Source organism: Myotis nattereri (genome assembly GCF_964212035.1).
Source record: "Myotis nattereri genome assembly, chromosome: 9".
NCBI lineage: Eukaryota > Metazoa > Chordata > Mammalia > Chiroptera > Vespertilionidae > Myotis > Myotis nattereri.
In genome coordinates, this window is record NC_138084.1 from 42,112,973 (window position 1) to 42,138,187 (window position 25,215).

Genomic DNA, 25,215 nt, shown 5'->3' on the forward strand with positions numbered 1-25,215 from the left:
TAAACATCATTACATAAAAGGGTATGGTCTTTTTTTTTTTTTTTTTTTTTTTTTTTAGTTTTATTCATTTCAAATGGGCCGGGGCCCGCGGGCCGTAGTTTGCCCACGGCTGGTCTAGATATATGCTGAATTGGGTTCCAAGTCTAACTGATTCCTATGAAATCATATTCTGCATTCTATTTGTAATCATAAAAAGAAGCCATTTTGGTTGTAGGAAAATTCTAGCATCTGTCTTATCTTTATTTTCTATCTTGTTTATCATTTGCCCTTGTAGCCTAAATGAGTCCCCATTCAAAGTTCATTTGGAAAAACTCAGTTTCAGAAAAAAGAAGCTGGATGAAGACCTGGAATTATACCAGATACCCCTGGAGCTCAAATTAAAACATAGCACTGTCCATGTGGATGAGCTGTGTCCTCTCATTGTTCCCAATCCAGGAGTTGCTGTCATTCATGACTATGCAGATTGGGTTAAGGAAGCATCGGGAGACTTATTGGAAGCACAAAGTAAGTATGGACTAGGCTTCTGTTTAATATCCCAGGAACAGGGGTGGAATATGTGTACATAGGAGGATAAATTTCAATGTGCCAAGGTAATAAGTAGGTGGATGCCTGAGCACTTGTACAGTTGAATTGGATGAGCAAAATCCCAAGCAAGGAAAAATTATACCATTGTTTACAATTATTCTTATGTCCATTAATATACAAGTTTTTGTTCAAAGGAACTGTAGCCAGTCAAATCTGGATTTATGAAATTGCATTCCTTTCCCCATGCAGAGAACATAGGGAGAGAGAGATTTGTTCCCTCTTACCTTTCTAAATTTTACCCATTCTTCCATGTCCGGCTCAAGTCCTGCTTCGTCTTCCCAACAATTTTTGTGTTTTTAGCTCCCTTCCTGACCTCTCTCTATAACTATTGTGACCATGTTTTTCCGAACCAATACTTTGATGAAGGTCTTTTTTCAGTTTGGGAACTTACTATTTCAAATAACAGAAAAATCATAATTACATGTTTCACAGTATTTCATAACATCACCTTTATTGAAAAATGGAGGTTATTTTAGAATGTTCCATTCCACACATTTAGGAGTTCTATTCAGTTCTTTGTGTTTGGTTCGGTAGTCTTCTTTTCAAACATGTGAGTCATCTTCCCAGCACATACTTGTAAACTGTTTCCTTTTTGTTTTCCTTCTTGAGGGGCAGTATACATAGTGGTTAAGAGTAGAGAGTTAGACGCATGACTTGGGTTTGAATCCTGGCTCTGTTACATACTGCCCGTAACATTGAGCAAGTCACTTAGCACTCTAGCTCACTTCCTAATTTATAAAATGAAGATAATAACTACTACCAGTATATAGTCCAGGGGTGGGCAAACTTTTTGACTCGAGGGCCACAATGGGTTCTTAAACTGGACCAGAACAAAAGCATGGATGGAGTGTTTGTGTGAACTAATATAAATTCAAAGTAAACATCATTACATAAAAGGGTACGGTCTTTTTTTTTTTTAGTTTTATTCATTTCAAACGGGCCGTCCGGCCCGCGGGCCGTAGTTTGCCCACGGCTGATATAGTCACATTGTATACTGAGTGGGGGAAAAGTAGGTTTACAGTTCATATGTAAAATAATACAATAGCCGAAACCGGTTTGGCTCAGTGGATAGAGCGTCGGCCTGCGGACTGAGAGGTCCCAGGTTCGATTCCGGTCGAGGGCATGTACCTGGGTCGCGGGCATGTCCCCGGTGGGAGATGTGCAGGAGGCAGCTGATTGATGTTTCTAACTCTCTATCTCTCTCTCTTCCTCTCTGTGAAAAATCAATAAAATATATTTAAAAAAAAAAAATAATACAATAAATAATAATGCAAGAATAAACTGTTTTGCATACTCACAACTGTACACCTGTATATTAGAGCTGGCTTACTCTTTTTTTTTTTTCTTTTTTTTTTTAAATATATATTTTATTGATTTTTTACAGAGAGGAAGGGAGAGAGATAGAGAGTTAGAAACATCGATGGGAGAGAAACATCGATCAGCTGCCTCCTGCACATCTCCCACTGGGGATGTGCCCGCAACCCAGGTACATGCCCTTGACCGGAATCGAACCTGGGACCTTTCAGTCCGCAGGCCGACGCTCTATCCACTGAGCCAAACCGGTTTCGGCTAGAGCTGGCTTACTCTTAAGTGCTTTGAATACCATCATTTAAACTCACTAAATGTTAAACTGTGCCTATAGCAGGAGAGAATAAGCCCTCATAAGTTTTTAGAGCACTTTATAGTTTTTAAAGCATTTTGATCAAATCAAATTACTTTTTTCCCCTTACCATTTGAGATTATTTTAGCCATAGTTAGGCTGGAGAAAACTGTTAAAAGGAGCATCAAGTTACATTTGTTGTGTAAGTACCACAGGAACATAGAGTGAGCAAGTAGTTACACCACACACCTCTCGACCTTATAAGACACAGCTGAGTGAGGTAGAGACAGATTCAGGGAAATCAGCTTTAGTGGTTGGGGTAGTTATCTATACATTTTTATACCACAATTAGAGTGATGCCCCCTCTGTAGTTACTGTAAGGCTTTGTGTCATAGCATTGATTTCCTGTCTCTTCCTTAGTTGTGAAGCAGTGGAGCCTAACATGGACATTATGTGAAGCTCTATGGGGCCACCTGAAGGAGCTTGACAGCCAGCTGGATGAACCCAGTGAATACATTCAGATTCTGGAGCGAAGAAGAGCTTTCTCTCGCTGGCTATCCCAGACTGCTGCACCTCAAATTGAGGAGGAGGTCTCCTTAACCCGGAAAGACAATCCTGTAGAGGCTGTTTTTAGCTACCTCACGGGCAAGAGGATCAGTGAGGCTTGCTCTCTGGCCCAGCAATCAGGTGGGCATATGGTCCTCTGTACCTCTGCCTACTTCCCACTCACTGTCCCTACCCCTTAATTATGGTTTTGCTTTTGTCTTCTATCCTGAGTATTAAGTATAGACTTCCCAGGAAGATTGCTAGTTCCTCCAGAATAGGGACTGTGTCTTCTAAACATTAAATCTACTTAAAGTATTTGAATTTTATATGTTATGTATGCACTTGTAATAAAACTAGAAAATGCAGATAAGCAAGAATTTCTATAAATCTATAAAGATTATGAATCATTAAAGAGATAAAGTTATGCTCACCAGCACACTTAGTGTAATGGAAGAGGATTTTAAGGAGTGTCAGAAGTCAGATCCTTTGATTTATTCACAAACTATTTTTTCCCCTTATCCTAGGATTAAATTTTTGCTTAACTACCTCTGCTTTCAATCAGTGATAGAACAACTAAACAGAAAATCAGGTGTATAGAGTACTTAAACACTGTCAACCAGTGTTACCTGTTAAATTACCCAACAAGAATCAATAACTTAAGCTTTTACCTTAAGAAACAAGCACAAGTTAAACTTAAAGGTAGAAGAAGGGAGGAAATAATAAAGATCAGAACAGAAATTAGTGAAAATGAAAACATAAAAACAGTAGAGAAATCAATAAAACTAAAAGTTCATTTTGTTTAAATGATCAAGAAAACTATAATTTTTCAAATGTTTCTATTGATTTTAGAAAGAGAAACATTGATCAGCTGCCTCCTGCACACCCCTTACTGGGGACTGAGCCTGAAACTTCAGGCATGTGCCCTGGCCCTGAATGGAACCAAAGACCTCTGGTGCGTGGCATGACACTTACACCAGCCAGGGCAAAAGTTACTCTTGTTTTATTTATTTATTTTTATTGCTTTCAGAGAGAGGGAGAGAGAGAGATAGAAACATCAGTGATGGGAGAGAATCATTGATTGGCTGCCTCCTGCAGCCCCACATTGGGGATTGAGCCCACAACCCAGGCATGTGCCCTGACCAGGAATCGAACCATGACCTCTTGGTTCCTAGGTCAATGCTCAACCACTGAGCTACACCAGTAGGCAAAAGTTAAAAATTTTTACACTGACGACAAGAAAAGGAAAGACACAAATTGCCAAAGACAGAAGTGAAAGAATGAATATCATTACTAACACTACAGAAAAGGGAATATTATGAGAAAATCTATGTCAACAAATTCAACCACTTAGATAAAAATGACAAATTTATAGCAAAGTATAAATTAATCAAAACTGCCTCAACCAAAAGTTGAAAATCTAAATAGATCCATAACAAGAAATTGGGTTTGTAGTTTAAAATCTTCACTCAGAAAAGCCCACACCCAGCTGTCTTCACAAGTGAACTTTTATATTTATAAAGATGAAGTAATACCAGTCTTCTGCAACTCTTCTAGAAAATACAGGAGGGAGCATTTTTTCAACTCATCCTATGATGACATTATTAAAGCGAACTGACGAAAAACTTACAGCATGGCATTATATTTAATGTTTGAAAGACTGAGTGATTTTACCCTGATTGGGAACACCATTTCTGCACAGTAATCGTTGTTGTAGCCAGTGTATTCAAACAAGAAAAAGAAGCAAAAGTTAATACAAATTAAAAAGGAAGCGGTAGAACCCTGGCCGGCTTTGCTCAGTGGTTGGAGTATCGACCCCACTCACCAAAGGGTCTTGGTCTTGATTTGCGATCAAGGGTTGTACCTGGGTTGCAGGATCAATGCCTAGGTACTAGTTGGGGAGTGTGCATTGGAAGGCAACCACTCTCTTCCTCTGCCTCTTCCCTTCCCCTGTCCCTTCCACTCTCTCTAAAAATCAGTGAAGAAAATTTCCTTGATGAGGATTAACAACAACAAATAATAATAAAGTAAGAGGTAGCAATGCCTTTATTCACAGCCAGCATGATTCTGTATATAAACACAGAAAAGGTAGTGGGACTAACCAACTAGTTCAACAAGGTCTCAGGATTCAAGGTCAATATATAAAATTCAGTTGTATTTCTATATTTCAGAAACAAAAATCTAAAAGTGAAATTTTGAAAAATCCATACATAATAGCATCTGAAAGACTAAATTACTTAAGGATTAAATGTAACACAAGTGTAAGACTTATACACTGAGAGCTATATAACATTGTTGGAGAAATAAAAGATCTAAATAAATACAGTCCATGTTCATGGAATACATCTCAACCTCAGCACTATTGGCATTTTTAGCGGGCAATTCTTTGTTGTGGAGGCTTCCCTGGCATTGTAGGATATTTAGCAGCATCCTTGCCCATCTACTCAAGAGTTCTCTCCCTTCTAGTTGTGACAACCAAAAATATTTTCAGATACTGCCGAATGTTCTCTGGGGGGTAAAACTGCCCAGGTTGAGAACCGCTGATGGATTAGAAACCTCAGAATTGTTAAGATGTCTGTTCTCCCCAAAATAATCTCTGTTAGGTAGGGCAAAAGTAGGTTTATAGTTGTTCATATGCAAAATAAATAATAATAATTCAAGCATAAACTCTGTTTTTCATACTCACAGCTATAAACATACTTTTGCACCATCCTGTATGTTCCACACAGTATCAAAATCTCCAGCAGGTCCTCATCCTTACTTGGAATTGTAAAAAATACCTCAAAAGTATCAACACTTTCTGAAAAAATTCTATAAAAGACAGTGTGCTGGCATAAGGATGAACGTACAGGTCAAGGGAACAGAAATCCAAGTATAAAATTCTTTCACTTATGGTTAGTAAATTTTGATGAAAGTGCCAACACAATTTAAATGTTAAAGGATAGTCTTTTCAACAAATAATGCTTGGTGGTTGGATATTCACATGTAAAAACGATCCTTTCTTCACACCATACACTAAATCAACTTAAGGAAGTAATGTAGAATCCTGCCATTTGCTCAAGTATATGTTCTCATCAATGGGAAAGTCTGTGTGAAAAGTCAAGAATTGTCAGAAGCTGATTGGTTGATTGTATGATCAGAACAAAGTGAAATGATCTAAATTATTGTATCAAGACATGCCAGTTTCTCCTCTGAATTTGACCATCTTTAGTGTGTCCCGAGATATTTACATTTGTTGGCAATTGAATCCTCTCTTTGGGGTTCTGTAGATACACAGAAATAGTCTTACTTTTCCCCCTTATTATTGTTCTAGAATACTAGCAACGCATGGTCAGGTGGGCTCAGCACTTACTCCATGAGTCATAGTCCAGTCATTCTTTTGTTACCTACATACATCAGAGAAACAGCTTGACCTAGCAGCACATTTCCAGATGTGTCCTGGTGCATGATTTCTTTCCTCCAGGCCTCTTTAGTTTATGAAGGAAACTGTTTGATATGAGAGCCTTAATTTCTGTGAGAGCAGTACTTAATAGTCATTTAAGTACTGACCCATATACGTAAACAAAAGGACTTGACTTTTAGGAGGTTTGTACTTATTTTTCTCAACTCATCATAAACCAGAATTCTACCCTTCATATTATGGCTAATTAGACTCACTGTTGTCCCAGCCCTTTGTACTTAAAAATTTTTATTAAAAGAGATTATTAGACCTGTGAGATTAAAGGACTCAACCATTCTCTTTATATCATACACACACGTTTTTCCTTTAGGTTTGAGTTTGCTGTTTCTCACTGTCATTATATAGCACATTCTAGTTGGGCTTGTTATCAATTTTGCCATCTCAGTTTTTAGATGAAGTGCCTTATCTAGGGTCACAGAATTAATGTGATAGTAGATCTTTCAGTGAACTCTGTATACTGTACAATCCATGTGTAATTTAGGCTGACCTACTTGGAAGATTTTCTACCCAAGCAGAAAGTGGTGAGTTCTTGATTAATATTTCGCCACTACAGGGAAAGCAGTCACATGTGTTCAATTCTCTGTTCTGAGGGCAGGAAGAGATAAGGTAATGCCCCCAAGTAATATCTCAAGTCTAAATCCTCAGTATCACTGAGCACTTTTGTTTTCCTTACAGGAGATCATCGTCTTGCCCTTCTTTTATCCCAGTTGGTGGGTAGCCAGTCTGTCCGGGAGTTGCTTACCATGCAGCTTGTAGACTGGCATCAGCTGCAGGCTGACTGTTTCATCCAGGATGAGAGATTGCGCATCTTTGCCCTGTTGGCTGGAAAACCGGTATTTTCCTCTTTTCTCATAAACACACATACATTTTTTCAAATTCAAGATTGCTTAAGTTAAAGAGCCATCTTTGTAAATTATACATTATATGTAACCTAAGCAACTTACTTTTAGTGGAAATTTTTAATGGAAAATTATAAAAGTACAACATGTACCTAGACAAATAACTAGTTATATAGAAATAAAAAATGTTAAAATTCACCATATCTCATATCATAGTGATAAACAACATAACTAATTTGTTGTCTGTCTTTCTAGACATATTTAAGTTTATATTAAAATACATGTGTGCATACTAACATGAGTATATTCATATAATGTCAATTATACATAACAGTTATGCAAATTTTTTTTACTTTTTGTGTATGAATACTTTTCATGTTGGGCAGCCTCATTTTTTTTTAATATGTTTTTATTGATTTCAGAGAGAGGAAGGAAGAGGGTTAGAAACATCATTGATCAGCTGCCTCCTGCACGTCCCCTGCTGGGGATGGAGCTTGCAATCCAAGCAGGTGCCCTGACCAGGAATTGAACTGTGATCTCCTGGTTCATGAGTTGATGCTCAACCACTGAGTCTTACTGGCCCAGTAGTCTGATTTCTTTTAATGGCCACTTCTATTCCATTTTATGGGTGATATACCATAATTATTTTTAGACAAGTCTCTGTTGCTGTCTACCTGTATGATTGCCATCTTTTTTTAAAAAATATATTTTTATTGATTTCAGAGAGGAAGGGAAGGGGAGAGATAGAAACATCAACGATGAGAGAGAATCACTGATCGAATGCCTCCTGCATGCCCTACACGGGTTCAAGCCTGAAACCCGGGCATGTGCCCTGACTAGGAATTGAACCGTAACCTCCTGGTTCATAGGGTGATGCTCAACTACTGAGCCACGTGGGCTGGGCTGATTGCCATCTTTTTTAAAAATTTTTAATTGATTTTACAGAGAGGAAGGGAGAGGGATGGAGAGAGTTAGAAACATCAATGAGAGAGAAAGATCAATCAGCTGCCTCCTGCACGCCCCTTACTGGGGGATCGAGCCCGCAACCAAGGTACATGCCCTTGATCGGAGTCAAACCTTTCAGTCTGCAGGCCGATGTTCTGTCCGCTGAGCCATACCGGTTAGGGCCTGATTGCCATCTTAAAGTTAATTTCCAAAAATGAAAAATTTGGTCAGAATTTATTCACATCTTTAAGTTTTAGAAGTTGGCAACTGTGCGCAATACAAAGACCTCAGTGGTTCTTATCCCTTCTCAGACCAGTAATTATCTAAATTCACCCATCACCTGCCACCTAGGAACTGTATTTTATTTCTGGATTAACACTGTTATCTAGATTATTTAAAAAGTATTTGAATAAGTGAATAACTTGCAGACCTAGGCAGTAATAAGGTAAATATAATTTGTAGCTGTGAATGTGATTTTGTTACCTGCAGGTGTGGCAACTCTCAGAGCAGAAGCAAATTAATGTGTGTTCCCAGTTGGATTGGAAACGCTCCCTGGCCGTCCATCTTTGGTATTTGCTTCCACCAACAGCCTCCATTTCCAGGGCACTCAGCATGTATGAAGAAGCATTTCAGGTATGTGTGTCTAGTAGAGCCAAGGAACAATCCTGGTAGTGCTGTTTTTGCCAGAGAAAAAACCTTCAAGTCACATTTCATAATACTTTTCCTCTGCTTTTTTTGGAAATACCATAAAGTTGGCAAAAACCTCAGAAATCTGATGAGAAACTTTTTCCTTTTCTTCTGCCTCTGGACAGTATCTGCTTCTGTTTCTTTTAATAAGATGTGTTTCCACAACTGACTTTTTTCCCCCCATCAAATGAGAGGGTTTTTCTTCATTCTTAATGCTGTCTTTGGGAATTCCCTGAGATATACTGCCTGACTGCAAACTTGCTATAGCCCCAAATTAGGTCTAAGATTTTCTTCTAAATGTCACATTTTATTTATTTATTTTTTTTAAATATATTTTATTGATTTTTTACAGAGAAGAAGGGAGAGAGATAGAGAGTTGGAAACATCGATGAGAGAGAAACATCGATCAGCTGCCTCCTGCACATCTCCCACTGGGGATGTGCCCGCAACCCAGGCACATGCCCCTGACCGGAATCGAACCCGGGACCCTTCAGTCCGCAGGCCGACGCTCTATCCACTGAGCCAAACCAGTTTCGGCTAAATGTCACATTTTATATTCCTTCTTAGTGTGGAGGTTAAAATATTATTACTGTGTTTAATGCCATCATTTTTTCAGTTGTTTTTTTGTTTTGTTTGTTTACTCCCCATTTTTATTCTTTGATTTTATTTGTCAAGGTAAAAGAGAACACTAAAGAAACTGAGTGTAATAATAATTGTGGCGAGAAAGTGGTGGGATTAGTGAGAGCTATCTGAAGTCTTTGGCAGTCCCTTAAAGACAAGTGGAATATGTCACCAATCTAAATTAAGTTTCAAATCTTTGACACATTCCTTTAGAGCAGTGGTTCTCAACCTTCTGGCCCTTTAAATACAGTTCCTCATGTTGTGACCCAACCATAAAATTATTTTCGTTGCTACTTCTTCATAACTGTAATATTGCTACTGTTATGAATCGTAATGTAAATATCTGATATGCAGGATGGTCTTAGGCGACCCCTGTGAAAGGGTCATTCGACCGCCAAAGGGGTCTCAACCCACAGGTTGAGAACTCCTTTAGAGGGTGTCACATCATTCTTCATATGCGTGTTTGAGTTATTGAGACATGATGGCATCTTTGAAACACACTAGCAGCTGAGGTATTGTTTTATCAAATTCTTATCTTCAGAATACCTCTGAGAGTGACAGGTATGCCTGCTCTCCACTTCCTTCATACCTGGAGGGCTCTGGCTATGTGGGAGAGGAGGAACAAGACTCACGGAGACCACTTCAAGACGTCTGCTTTCACCTTCTAAAACTCTACAGTGACAGGTAAATCAAAGTTACACATAAGCTCTTGGGAGTCCTTTCCCTTTCATACATGACCGAACTGCCATTAGTCTGTGATAAACCACCAAAATATAACTTATAGTAGTTGAGTATAAAGATCCTTGGAACTGGACTTAGAAATCTAAAATTTATTTTAATCAACTTAATGAGATACACTTGGCATATACTAAAGTATGTGGTTTGACATTTTAACACAACTATCATCACAACTATAAAATCAATTTTAAAAATAGATACAGGGCTGCCCTAGCCAGGTGGCTCGTTTGAAGCATTGTCTCCTGCACTGAAAGGTTGCATGTTTGATTCCCCATCGGGGTACATACCAAGGTTGGGGGTTTGATCCCTGGTTGGGGCACTTGTAAGAAGCAGCTGATCTTTGATTCTCTCTATCTCAAATCAACAAAAGCATATCCTTGAGTAACAAATAAAAAATAGATATAGAGCTGTTGAGGTTTTCTATTCTTGAGTTAGTTTTGATCATTTGTTTCTTCTAATGAATTTGTCTAATTCAAAGTCACTGAATTTATTGGCATAAAATGATAACATTTCTTTGTTAATCCTTTTTCTTTTTAATCCTCACCCGAGGATATTTTCCCATTATTTTTTTATTTTTATTTTTTGAGAGGAAGAGAGAGGGAAAGACAGAGAGAAATACCAAAATACCAATGTGAGATAAACACATCGACTGGTTGCCTCCTGCACGTGCCCTGACCAGGGCCTGGGCCGGAGAGGAGCCTGCAACCCAGGTATGTGCCCTTGACAGGAATCGAACCTGGGACCCTTCAGTCCACAGACTGACGCTCTATCCACTGAGCCAAACAGCTAGGGCTTTATTATACTTTTTATTTTATTAAATTTTTTATTTTTTAAAATATATCTTATTGACTTTTTACAGAGAGGAAGGGAGAGGGATAGAGAGTTAGAAACATCAATGAGAGAGAAACATTGATCAGCTGCCTCCTGCACACCCCCTACTGGGGATGTGCCCGCAACCAAGGTACATGCCCTTGACCGGAATCAAATCTGGGACCTTTCAGTCTGCAGGCTGACTCTCTAGCCACTGACCCAAACTGGTTAGGGCTTTATTATCCTTTTTAAATGTTTGTAGGATCTGTAACTATGTCTTTTTCTTTCCTGATATTAGTAATTTGGGTCTTGTCTCATTTTTCTTGATTAGTCTACCTCAATTTTTTGTTTCATTGGTTACCACTATTATTCATCTAGTTCAAAATGGATCATAAACTTAATGTCAAACTTAAAACAATTGCTCATTGGAAGCCTGTTAAGGAATGAAAAGGCAAATTGGGAGAACATATTTGCAATTCATATATCTGGCAAAGAACTTGTATCCAGAACATAATAAAGAGCTCTCAGAACTCGATAGTAAGAAAACACACAACCCAATTAAAAAATTGGGCAAAATATTTAAACAGATGTTTCACCAAAGATCTGGATATCAAGCCATGAGAAGATGTTAAGCATCAATAGACAACAGGGACATGCAAATTAAAGCCATCATGGGATACCACTACCCACCGAAGAATGGCTAAGGATTAAAGAAACCTGCACCAATTGTCATCGATGTGGAGCAGTTGGAATTTCCATACACAGCTGGTGAAAAATAAAAAAATAATATTGGCACTTTGGAAAACAGTTTGGCAGCTTAAAAAGCTAAACATACACCTACAGACATATGGTTCAGCCATTCAACTCCTAGGTATTTACCCAAGAGGAATGAAAGCATATGCCAAGTGCTGATGATAGCAGCTTTATTTATAATGGTCCAAAACTGTAAACAACCAAAATTTTCATCAACCGGTGCATGAATAATCAAATTTTGGTGCATCTGTGCAATGGAATACTGTTCAGCAGTAAAAAAGAACGAACTTGCCCTAACCGGTTTGGCTCAGTGGATAGAGCGTCAGCCTGTGGACTCAAAGGTCCCAGGTTCGATTCTGGTCAAGGGCATGTACCTTGGTTGCAGGCACATCCCCAGTAGGGAGTATGCAAGAGGCAGCTGATCGATGTTTCTAACTCTCTATCCTTCTTCCTTCCTCTCTATAAAAAATAAATAAAATATATTTTTTTAAAAGAAGAATGAACTTTTGATACAACATAGTGAATGAATCAGAAGACAATTTTATTTAGTTTTGAAAAAGAAGAGGGGCAAAAGAACAAAACACCCCATAAAGTGTACCTACTATTTATTTCAGTTTATTTTAAATTCTGAAAAATGCAAACTGATCTATAATGACTGAAAGGAGAACAGTGGCTGCCTGAGAATGGTAGTTATAGGGAGGCATAGAAGAGAAGGATTACAGAGGGGCAAAAGGAACATTTTGGCAGTGATGTGTATATTTGTTATCTTGACCTTGGTGGTAGTTTCACACGTGTATAGATATGTTAAAACTTAGGAAAATTGTACAGTTTAAATATGTGCTAAATATGCAGTTTATTGTATGTCAGTTTTTATAAGAGAGAGGTATCTGAAGGTGTCAGAAATAGACAAAAGCCAGAATGAGATAGAACCCTTACTCTCATGAAAGGTAGACTTGCTATGACAAAAACCCTTACATAAAATTCACATCCTGTCCCTTAAAAATAATCTAGAATTGCACTGTCCGGTGTATGTGAATTGTGAGTTAAATTTTTAAAATATAATTACTTATTCACCTTAATTTAAATGTTTAATAGCTACATGTGGCTTTTGACTGTCATATTGATCAAGACAGGTTATAGAACATTTTCATCTTCACACGAACTTCATTTTGATAGCACTGGTTAAGAAGAACTCATTATTTAGGGAGGTGTTAGGAACTTATAAAATGTCTTAGGTGAAAGGGAAAAGTTATTGCTTTGTAATCTAAGCTCCAGATCCTTAAAACTTGCAGGCATGGAATCTTAGTTTATACAGTTTTTATGATCTGGGAATTCCAAGCTAGTAACTTAACACGTAAACTGGTTCCCCAGCGGAAGAAAAGTAAATGTCAGTGTAGGGACACTTAAAACCCAGGGCACCTGGGTTTCTATGTAAAGAATAATACCCACTGTAGACAAAATCAGAGGTAAAAATTATAAGCCATATCCAAGTCTACATACAGACTACAGCTTACTATTCATGAAGATTAGTTAGCTGTTTAAACAAATAGAATTAGCACTTCACGAGCTTCAGATAGAACAATTTGAAAGGTACTAAGGTATATGTTTTGTTTTTAATATATTTTATTGATTTTTTTAATGAGAGGAATGGAGAGGGATAGAGAGTTAGAAACATCGATGATGAGAGAGAAACATCGATCAGCCGCTTCCTTCACACCCTCCACTGGGGATGTGCCCGCAACCAAGGCACATGCCCTTGACCGGAATTGAACCCGGGATGCCTCAGTCCGCAGGCCAACGCTCTATCCACTGAGCCAAACCGGCCAGGGCGGTATGTTTTTTAAATGGTTAAGAAAAGTGATTGACACTATAATGAATGAATTGAAGGGTTAGTGCTGTGGAGACTCCCTATATGAAGATGGTAGAACATATAGGCCAAACAGATACCAGCAAACCTGTTAGATCATATAATCACAGAAGAGAAGGTGTGTCTCTTTTTTTTGGTGGGATTTATAATCTGGCTGAACCTAGATGCAACAGTGTCAGAAGGAGACTATGAGGCATAAATGCTTCTGCTCTCAGGTGCCTGCCTTTGTTGTCTTGTGAGTCAAAACCAGTTGACATTCGTTGCAGATGGTCTGCTGGTTGGACATGTTAACTCTTAGCACATCCTCCTTTTCAGACATTATGATCTCAACCAGCTGCTGGAGCCTCGAAGCATAACAGCAGATCCATTGGACTATCGCCTAAGTTGGCATTTGTGGGAGATGCTGCGTGCTCTTAACTACACCCATCTCTCAGAGCAGTGTGAGGGTGTGCTGCAGGCCAGTTATGCTGGCCAACTGGAAAGTGAGGGGCTCTGGGAATGGGCCATCTTTGTCCTCCTGCACATAGACAACTCAAGGTGAGTGAGAAGCCATCAAACCCACTGGGTGCGTGTTACACTGCAGGGCAGTGCCAAAGGAGTTAGTCTCTTAGTGTTGAATTCAGCAAGTAAGTGTTTAGAATGTATTTCGGGTCCAGCCTTGTGATAAACCTTAAGACCTTTCAACCCACAGCTCAGAGTGTCTGTTTTCATGTGAACAGATTAGAAATGAAACTGTCTTTGGTTGAGCTCAAATTTTATTATTTATTATAAGACCTCTCAGAAGTCTGAGAAGGGAGAAGAGATCTCTGGGAACTTCAGAGAATCTCTAGAAAGGTTCAGAGGACTTGAGAAAATTGGAATATAAAATGAGTAAGTGGGAAGTAAAGGATATGCCTGGATGGGGAAACCCCATTACCTTTGGCAGAGATGCACTTGAGTGGTGTGTTTAGAATTACAGTCGTACCTCCATTATCTGCAGTTTTATTTTCCAAGGTTCCGGTTAACTGCAGTCAATTGGAGTACAAAAATACTAAATGGAAAATCCCAGAAATAAACAATTCATAAGTTTTAAATTGTACACCATTCTGATTAGCATGATGAAATCTTGCACTGTCCAGCATATTCATGCTGTATATGCTACCCACCTATTAGTCACTTAGTAGCTATCTTGATTATCAGATCAATTGTCTCAGTATCGCATTGGGTGTGTTCAAGTAACCCGTATTTTACTTACTAATGGTCCCAAAGCACAAGAGTAGTAATGGTGGCAATTTGGGTATGCCACAGAGAAGCCATAAAGTGCTTCCTTTAAGTAAAAAGATGACTACAGTACAGTAAGATATTTTGAGAAAGAGTGAGATCACATTCACATAACTTTTATTATAGTACTAGAGGTCCGGTGCACGAATTCGTGCATGGGTGGGGGTTGATCAGGGGCAGGGTCAGGGGGGTGATCAAGGCCTGGATCAAGCTGGTTGGCTGCTGCAGTGCACGTTATAGCCACTGGTCATTCTGGTTGTTCTGCCATTCCGGTCACTGGGCTTTTATATATATAGATTATTGTTATAATTGTTCATTTTTATAATTAGTTACTGTTAATCTCTTACTGTGCCTAATTTATAAGTTAAACTTTATCTTAGGGATGTATGTATAGGAAAAACATACCTATGTTTTTATATATAGGGTTCAGTACTATCCATCATTGCTGCCATCCACTGGGGCCTTGGAAGTGTCTCCCTCAGATAAGGGAGGGGACTACTATCGCAGAAATAGTGTTGACGGAGCTGCCTCAGTGGGTGTGATGCAGTGCGCTAGTAGGGAGGGAGGAAGGGCCGCCCCTGCTTTTTTCTACTGGCTTTCTCCCTCCCTGGCTTTCCTTTGCCATCCACCCACTCCCAACCCTCAAGTTGGATAGTACTGCATTTACCAGTATAACCTTGCTTAGATTCATAATGCTTTGGTTCCCTTTTCTTCATGCTGTGATTTTTGGAGGGGTTTTGTTAATGGTGGCAGCATGGCAGTACAATAACAACAAAACAAGCATTTATATAGTATTTTGTTTTATATTCCTTTTAATAGGTTTATACCCTGTTGTACTTTACAAATATTAACTTATTTAATGCTCATAATAAACCTATGAGATAGACACCCATATTTATTTTACAGATGAGTAATCCAAGGCACAGTGAGATTAAATAACCATTGCTCAGAGTCACATATCCAGTAAATGGCAGAGGGAGGCTTCCAACTCGAAACATCCAGAGTCTGTGCTTTTAATCACTGTGCTTTGCTATCTGTAATGTTATGTGGTATGGGAAGAAGTTAGTTTTGTTGTTGTCAGACTTGCCTGAATTCTGGATCCACCATGTACTCACTTTGACCTAGGGTAAAGTACTCTCCAAGCCTCAGTTTTAATCTGTAAAATCATAATATTAATCCCCATTCAAAGGTGACCAGGAGATTAAAGGAGTAAAAGTATAAAGCATTTAGTGCAGCCTTCCCTTTAAGGAGTTTTGCTTTCCTCTTCCCTTCCCAGGAAGCAAAATGACCCCAGACTTTCCCTGTGAGTTTATTAGACACTAGAGGATTGATGCACGAAATTCATGCACGGGTAGGGTCCCCAGGCCTGGCTGGTGATCAGGGCCGATCTGGGCCTTCCTTCCCCTAGCTGCTGGCCGGGGCCTTCCATCGTTCCGCACTGCCCCCTGATGGTCAGTGCACGTCATAGCAAGCAGTCGTACTCCCAAGGGGACAATTTGCATATTAGCATTTTGTTATATAGGATATGGGCAATTTCACATGGTAGAAGGCAGGCTGATTTGACAACTAGTAATTCAGAGAGTTGGCTGGGGGGAAGCAGATCCTGTTTGCTGGGGGTGGGGGGGTGGGGGCAGTTGTGAGATTGGGAATTCTTGAAAAACCTGGGAGTTCAGAGAAGAATCTAAGATGAGAATAATTTTGGATTGAAACTTAAATGGCTGTTCACTTTGCCCAGGCAGAAAAGGACTCTCCTCAGGGGACCTTAAGAGAAACAAATAGTGAGTTTAGCCTAAATCTAGAGGTGAAGGAGAAAATGAATTAGGAAGGCTGATGGCTTTGAGAAAGAACAACAAGGAAATAAAAAAGATCCAGGAAGAGACTTAGAACAACTTTGCTTACTTGTACTGACCATGTGGGTGACCAAAGGGAGAAGGTTAGAAATGAACTGCAGAGGACTGCTCTGTGGAGTGTAGAATTCCCTATCCCAGTCCTGATCTATTACTAGAAAGGAAATAAAGGAGCAATCCTAAGTAGGGAAAGCCTTTCCAGGCAGTGGCAACCTTCCCTAGAGTATTCAGCCTTTTTTGACCATGAAAATACAGTGTGCTTAGATACTTTCTACTCTATTTTATTTAAAAAATAAATGCTGCTCTAGCCAGTTTAGCACAATGGATAGAATGTTGGTCTGCAACTGAAGGGTCCTGGGTTCAATTCCAATCAAGAGCATGTACCTTGGTTGTAGGCTTGATCCCTGGCCCTAGTCAGGGTGTGCGAAGGGCAACCAATGGATGTTTCTCTTTCACATTGATGTTTCTTTTGCCTCTCCCCCTCCCTTCCACTCTCTCTAAAAATCAATAGAAAAATATCCTTGGGTGAGGATTAATTTAAAAAATAAAAAATAAAGTAAATGCTGACATGTTGGCTTTTGGGTTTGCTCGTTTTTGTTTTTAGTGAAGTTTGAGGTGATCCACTAAGGATCAAGACCTGAAGTTTGAGAAACTGTCCCAGTTTGAGCTGTCTGAGGCAGCCTTCTCCATCAGTGAGGATGAGATTTATTCCAGCTTATCTCTTCCTACAGTCTGCGTGAGAGGGCTGTTCGAGAGCTCCTTACCCGGCACTGCCAACTATTGGAGACCCCTGAATCTTGGGCTAAGGAGACTTTCCTGACCCAGAAGCTTTGTGTGCCTGCTGAGTGGATTCATGAGGCCAAAGCAGTGCGAGCACACATGGAATCCAACAGGCACTTGGAGGCCCTCTATTTATTTAAAGCTGGTCACTGGAACCACTGCCACAAACTCATCATCCGGCACTTAGCTTCTGGTGAGTGCTTCCCTCTCGGGTCTGCGTTTCCTGGAATCACCCCAAATTATTCCACCCTCTGAACTCCATGACGAATCAGACCAGAGATGCTCATAGTATGGGACATGGCAAACGTGAATCAGACCACACCTTGTGAAAGCTCTCCATGTAGGCGAGGCTTGGCCACAATGAGGGGCTGGAGGGGCAGGGCTGGGTAGACAGCAATACTGTTACATTATCATTTGCCAAGAATATTCTTGATATGTGCTAATTATGTTAAGCTTTGTTTATATAGGGAATTTTATTCAGCAACACCAGAAATAATCTGTTTGGAAAACTGAAGCCAGAAATTCTTCACCTTTTTTTTTCTTTTTTAGAGAATTTCAAATAACTACTTGATATTCTCAAGTCTGACCCAACATTGTTTCCTCTTCCTTCTTGTCTTGGCTTTCTGCCATGTTCTTCCTCTGGGTATTTTTGAGAACCAAGTACTTGTGCAGACATTGTGCTCAATATTTTGCTTTTCAGATGCCATCATTAATGAGAACTATGACTACCTGAAGGGGTTCTTGGAAGACCTGGCACCTCCAGAGCGTAGTGGCCTAATCCAGGACTGGGAAACATCTGGCCTTGTTTACCTGGACTATCTTCGGGTCCTTGAAATGGTCCACCAAATACAGCAGGTACCTGAGTTCCTTAACCACTGCCTGGTTTTCCTTTTCCCTGGTCCTTAAAGAGACCTCATAGGTCTGAGCAGCAACTTGAAAACTCATTGGCACCAGAGGTAGCACTGTTGATGCAGAAGGGCATTTTGATGAGGCAGTTGATGCAGCTGTTTTGACTTGACAGCTGTATCAAAATTTAAAAAACTTTTTTGTGTTTATTACCAAGTAGTGTGTACAATAGACTTTCTGCAGTTTCTCTGTAGTCAGTCTCCTCTCTTGTCCAGCCCTACTTTGAATAAGCTCGGGGTGAGAGCTACAGAAAGTCAGAGATTTGGTGAGGATAATTCACACATCATTTGGTATGTTTTAAATAGCAAGCATTACAGTTATTCAGTCTTCATTAAAATGTCTTGGATCAAGCTTGGAAATCATAGGGATAGATCCCCACTGTTTACAGTATAGAGGCCAAACTACTAAACATAGTATTCAAGCCCCTGTAGAGGCTTTTACCTTCTTTCACTCTTGCCTTAACTCCTACCTTCTAACCCAGATTCCAGCCTTATCAACCTGCTCTCCGCAAACTAAATTACTCATGGTGTTTCTAGCAAACCTTGTTTTCTTCCACTCTTTAACTCCACACTTATATTCATCCTTTTAAAATCTAGATTATTGTAAGCTCTACTTCTCTCTTTTTACCCCCGGGAAGAGTTAACTTGCACACACACTCATTCTCTCTCTCTCTTTTTTTTTTTTTTTTTTTATTCTCTCTTTTTTTACTACCAAAATATTTGGTGCATTTGTCTGCTAGCATACCTGACAATATTATAGTTATGGTCTCTTTGGGTTGCCATGAGCTCCTTTTGGGAAGATCATTCTTTTAAGGTAAAGGCAACAGAGTATAAAGGTTAGATATCAAGTTCTGGCGCTGGCCAGTGTGGCTTAGCTGGTTGGAGCATTTTCCAGTACACCAGAAGGTTTCGGGATTGATTCCTGGTCAGGCACATACCTAGATTGCAGGTTTGATCCCCAGTCAGTGTGTATACAAGAAGCAACTGATCAATGTCTGTCTGTCTCTCTCTCTCTCTCTTTCTTTTTCTTTTTCCCTCTCCCTGCCTCCTCCTCTCATCCTCCCTCCCCACTCCCTCTCTAAGATAATAAAAAATAAGGGGTTGGGGTGGGGAATCAAGTTCTGGAGCCCAATCCAAGACTCTGTACAGTATTACTTTACTGCTAACACCATGCCTTGTTCTCAGCAAGCAGGCAGGATGGTGGTGACACGGCCCTGCCAGCCAGCTTCTTGGGCTCCCCACCCTCACCTCACTGTTGTTTCAGAGTTTTGCAGTCAGGCTATGGATAGATTGTGGTGATGGAGCTCCTAATGGTTTATCTGCTGTTTTACAGGTGGAGTGCTCGGGTTATGAGCTGGAGCAGTTACAAACCACAGTGACCTCGCTGTGCAACCGGATAGAGCAGATCCAGTGTTACAATGCCAAGGATCGCCTGGCTCAGTCAGGTAAGCCTCTAGCCCAGGGGTGGGCAAACTTTTTGACTCGAGGGCCACAATGGGTTCTTAAACTGGACCGGAGGGCCGGAACAAAAGCATGGATGGAGTGTTTGTGTGAACTAATATAAATTCAAAGTAAACATCATTACATAAAAGGGTATGGTCTTTTTCTTGTTTAGTTTTATTCATTCCAAAGGCCCGCGGGCCGTGGTTTGCCCACGGCTGCTCTAGCCTCTCCCTGCTTTCTGCTTGCATGCCTCCTATGATTATTACACACACATACACCCTGTGCCCCCTTCCCCACCTTCCATCCTTTGTGCTCACTCCATTTTTTCTCTCCAGACATGGCCAAACGTCTAGCCAACCTTTTGCGGGTGGTACTGAGCCTTCAGCATGCCCCTGATGCAACCTCTGACTCTACGCCAGATCTTCAGCGGGTCCCTTTGCGCCTTTTGGCTCCCCACATTGGCCGGCTCCCCATGCCTGAGGACTATGCCCTGGAGGAACTGCGCAGCCTCACACAGTCCTACCTTCGAGAACTGACTCTTCAAGAACTGACTGTTGGGAGCCATTGAGCCCCAGGCTCCTCCCACACTCACATGCTCATTCACACTCGCCACACAGAGGTCCCCTGCATTGAGTTGATCAGCACTGTTTGTCATTCTCTGAGTTGGCTGCAGAATACATCCTCCCATCCTGCTACCCCAAGCAGTGTACTCCAGTTCTTCAGGGCTTCCTTAATGCAGAACATGGAATAAGGGCTTTTGGAACCCAAAAAAGAAGCCAAGTCTCTTTTTTATCATCCTCAAGATCATTCATTTTTTTCCTTTTCTAAAAACAGTCAATAAGGCACCTTTGACAGAATCCCCTCAAAGAACCAGGGAATTCTTTTCCACCCTCAGTCATTCTGGGTCTTGTGACTCTCCATGCCAACCTGCTACCCTACTCTGAACCCAGCCCTTTCACACTAGGACTCTTTAGGAGTGGGACAGATGTATCCTTCCTTAACAGGTGACCAATCCACAGAAGGAAGGAGAATCTCTCTTTTAAGTAGGTTGATGAATTAACATTGCATTGTAGAGTCAAGAGAGAGTTGCACTGAGTTAGGAAGCAGAACAGGGTCTTCCTGTGAGTGCCTGCCATGGACGGGTGGATCTTCAAGGCTAGTTTGTTCCTGCCTTGAATGTTTTGTAAACACCAAACCTTCCCTGCTACCATGCAGGAGCCCTTGGTCACGGATCCCATATCTCTGGAAAGCTCCCAGGACTCATTTGGTCCCCGGTTTTCAGTCATCTTGCTAGGCCTCCTGTCTGGATTTGCCTGGGAGTTTGTATAAAACCTGGCAGGTTGGGGAGCCCTTCCTGTCCTTCCCATTGTAGCCCAAAGCATTTCTCACCATCTACAGCCCCAGAAGGTAAAACCATCACTGAGGCAGATTTCAGGGGCAGGCAGGGGGCCTTCACTACACTCCTGCCAGCTATGGGACCCCCAGGTAACAGCTTGGGACAGACAACATGGCTACTCCTGGATCTTTATGCATGAAGATTATGTAAAGGTTTTTATTAAAAATATATATATATAAATAAATGATCTAGATTATTTTCCTCTTTTTCTGAAGCTACTTTCTTAAAAAAATAAAATGAAATGTTTATAGCATTCATGGTATTGGCTTTCCCTTTGTGTTTTTGAGCCTTCTTGCTTCAAGGAGCTTTATGGTAGTCTTACTTGATTTGCAAGCTAAAGGGAGACTGGCCATAGGTTAAAGAGAGGACAGTTTGGTCCTAAACTGAAATAGACTAGATAAAAAACTAGATTTATAAGGGTGAGGGGGTGAGATTAATGATTACTCTTGACTGCTGTACATAGTATATTTATGTGCCTGGATTCCTAGTGGAGGATAGGGGTGGGGTCTCAAATTGGCCAGTGTCATATACTTAACATTCAAAGCCTCCCTGCTCTGCTTTGGGGGGTGAGGCGGGGCAGGTATTTGTTTTTAAACCTTGGGTCACACTTCACCTTCCTAATTCTCAGTTTTCATTGTGTAAAGTCGATAATGTTCCCTGATGTTGCTGCTTCACAGGGCTGTTCTGAGAGGGATCAGGTGAAGCTGATGAGTACTGTTTTAAGTGGTTTGGTTTGGTTGTGGGAATGGAAAATAGTAAGGTAAGAATCTGCCCGGCCTGCCCCCCTCTCACAGTCCAGGAGCCCTCAGGGGCGGAGGTGACTGGTGATCAGAGGAAGGTGACGCCCCCATCACACCTCTGCTGCTGCCGATGCCGATGCCGGCAGCACAAGCCTCAGCCGGCCCTGGGGGGCTGAGAGGACTGGGGGACTCTGGAGGCAGGTGTGCCTGCCACCCCAGTAGGGCTGAGGAGACTGGGCGCTGCCATCTTTGAGGGCATGGCAGTCAATTAGCATATTCCCTCCTTATTGGCTGTGGGTGCCCCATGGCGTGAGGGTCAATTAGCATATTCCCTCTTTATTAGATAGGATTATAAACACACACCTAACGACAAGACTAGCAAAATATATGAAGCAAAAGACAACTGAAGTGAGAAATAGCTCTACAATAATAGTTGGAGATTGTAATACTCCACTCTTGTTAATGGATAGAACAACCAGACAGAAGTAAGAAAATAGATGACTTAACACACAAAAAACAACTATAATAGCCCTATTATAAAGAATACTTTACCCAGCACTACCATACATTGTTTTCAGGTCGTCCACACCTTTGGGAACCCCTGGACCTGCTGGGGTTGGACCCCAACAACATAGGACATTTTCCAGGTTAGGCCACAAATGAAGTATCAATAGATTTTTAAGAGGTAATTATATAAAACATGTCTGACCACAACAGGATGAAGTTAGAAATCAACAACAGAAGTAAAACTGGAACATTCACACATTTGTAGAAATTAAACAACATATTCAACCAATGGAACAAAGCCAAATCCACAAGAGGAATTAGAAAAAACATAAAGATGAACAAAACAAAGTGTGAAAATGGTATTAAGGGAGAAATTTAGAGCTACGAATGCTTACATTAAAAAACAAGAATGAGCCCTGACTGGTTTGGCTCAGTGGGTAAAGCGTCGGACTGCGGACTGCAGGGTCCAGGTTCGATTCCGGTCAAGGGCATGTACCTTGGTTGCAGGCACATCCCCAGGAGGGGGTGTGCAGGAGGCAGCTGATTAATGTTTCTCTCATCGATGTTTCTAACTATCTCTCTCCCTTCCTCTCTGTAAAAATTCAATAAAATATATTTTAATAAATAAAATAAAAATAAAAAACAAGAATGAGCCCTGGCCAGTTTTGCTCAGTGGACAGAGCTTCAGCCTGTGGACTGAAGGGTTGATCCCCAGTAGGGGGCGTGCAGGAGGCAGCTGATTGGTGATTCATCATTGATGTTTCTCTCCCTCTCCCTTCCCCTCTGAAATCAATAAAAATATATTAAGAAAAAAAAAAAAAAGAATGAGTTCAAATCAACAAGCTAACTACAACTTCAGGAACCAGAAAAAGAACAAACTAAAACCAAAGCTAACAGGAGGTAGGAAATAATAAAGATCAGAAAAGAGATTAGGAAAACAATTGTAAAAAATAAATGAAACTATAAATTGGTTCTTTGCAAAGATCAACAAAATTGGCAAACCTTTTGCAAGACAAACTAAGAAACCAAAGACTCAAATTTCTAAAATGAGAAAGTGGGGAATTTACTACTGGTTGTGCAGGAATATAAGAACACTGTACATCAACAAATTAGATAACTTAGATGAAATAGACAAATTCCTAGAACACAACTATCATGACTGCATCATGAAGAAACAAAGTCTGAGTAGACCTATAACTAGTAAGGAAATTGAATCAGTAATTTAAAAATCTGATAAAAGCCCAGGACCTAATGTCTTGTGAATTGTACCAAACATTTAAAGAATTATTTACCAATACTCAAATTTTACCAAAACAAAAAATTAAAGAGGTAACACTTCATAACTCATTTTATGAGGCCGCATAACCCTGATACCAAAGCCAGACAAAAAACACATTAAAAGAAGAAACTACAGGCCAATACATTTTATAAATATTGATGCCAAAAATCCCCAACAAACTACTCAAAAACCGAATTCAGTAGCATATTAAAAGGATTACATACCAAGTGGGATTTAATCCTGGAATGCAAGTATGGCTCAACATGTGGAAATTGATCAATGTCATAAACCACATTAACAGAATAAAAGTACGTGATCATCTCACAGAAAAAAGCATTTGGCAAAATTGAACATTCTTTCATGATTTGAAAAAAAGAAGTCCAATAAACTAGGAATAGAAAGAAATTACTTGAGCATAGTAACAGCCAACCAGCAACAAGCATTCTCAGTGGTGAAGTAAAAGTGTTTTCTAAGATCAGGACCAAGGCAAGGATGTCTGCTTTTACCACTTCCATTCAATATGGTAGTGGAAGTTCTAGCCAGGGCAATTAGGCAAGGAAGACAAAAAACATCCAAATTGAAAAAGAATTAAAATTTATCTCTTTTGTCCTAACCAGTTTTGCTCAGTGGCTAGCGCGTCGGCCTGCGGACTGAAGGGTCCCAGGTTCGATTCTGGTCTAGGGCATGTACCTTGGTTGCGGGCACATCCCTAGTAGGGGTTGTGCAGGAGGCAGCTGATTGATGTTTCTCTCTCATTGATGTTTCTAACTCTCTATCCCTCTCCCTTCCTCTCTGTAAAAAATCAATAAAATATATTTAAAAATTTAAAAAATAAGTGTAGAGTCTGAGATTTAAAAAAAAAATTATCTCTGTTTGCAGGTGATATGATCTTTTATGTAGAAAACTAAAGATTCCACAAAAACAAAAAACACTGCATTGTTAGAACTAATACAGAGTGTCCCCCCAAAAATGTATACACACACTTTGAATAATTATAAAGGCTGTGTTTATTAAAATGTATTTCATTTTCAAAATTGAGCTATCAGCTGTTAAAGTGTGTATACATTTTTTTTGGGGGGGGGGGGACATCCTGTATCGTTAGATGAATTCATCAAAGTAGCAAGATATAAAATTACACAAAACTCAGTTGCATTTCTATACACTAACAATGAAAAGGAAGTTAGGAAAACAATTCTATTTACAATAGCTTCAAAAAACAATAAAATAGAACTAAACCAAGTAGTCAAAAGACATGTATACTGAAAATTATAAAACATTAAAGATGACACAAATGGAAAGACATCCCATGCTCATGAATTGGAATATTTAATACTAAGATGTCCATGCTATCCAAAGTAATCTACAGATTTAATGCAATTCCTAACAAAACCCCAGCAGCAGTTTTTTTCTCTCTCAAAAATAGAAAAACTCATCCTAAAATGCATGTGGAATCTCAAGAGATCCTGAATAGCCAAAACAATTTTGTAAAAGAACAAGTATGGAGACACACTTTCTGATGTCAAAACTTAACTACAAAGCCATAGTAATCAAAAGAGTGCAGTACTGTCCTAGCCAGTTTGGCTCAGTGAATAAAGTGTCGGTGTGTGGAC

The 25,215-nt window shown here is 40.0% G+C and overlaps 1 protein-coding gene across 3 annotated transcripts in view; it reads left to right on the plus strand.

Moving 5' to 3' along the window:
* NUP98 (nucleoporin 98 and 96 precursor) overlaps window positions 1-21,332 on the plus strand; it is a 94,640-nt gene extending 73,308 nt beyond the window's left edge. For all 3 annotated transcript variants that reach the window (XM_081098661.1, XM_081098662.1, XM_081098663.1), the window contains 10 exons: window positions 275-504; window positions 2,606-2,872; window positions 6,864-7,021; window positions 8,462-8,605; window positions 9,822-9,964; window positions 13,764-13,985; window positions 17,287-17,528; window positions 18,036-18,190; window positions 19,574-19,685; window positions 20,019-21,332. In XM_081098661.1, the coding sequence (XP_080954787.1) occupies window positions 275-504; window positions 2,606-2,872; window positions 6,864-7,021; window positions 8,462-8,605; window positions 9,822-9,964; window positions 13,764-13,985; window positions 17,287-17,528; window positions 18,036-18,190; window positions 19,574-19,685; window positions 20,019-20,251 (1,906 nt within the window). In that variant the 3' untranslated portion in view covers window positions 20,252-21,332. The remainder of the gene's footprint in view (window positions 1-274; window positions 505-2,605; window positions 2,873-6,863; window positions 7,022-8,461; window positions 8,606-9,821; window positions 9,965-13,763; window positions 13,986-17,286; window positions 17,529-18,035; window positions 18,191-19,573; window positions 19,686-20,018) is intronic.
* The last annotated feature ends 3,883 nt before the right edge of the window (window positions 21,333-25,215 follow it).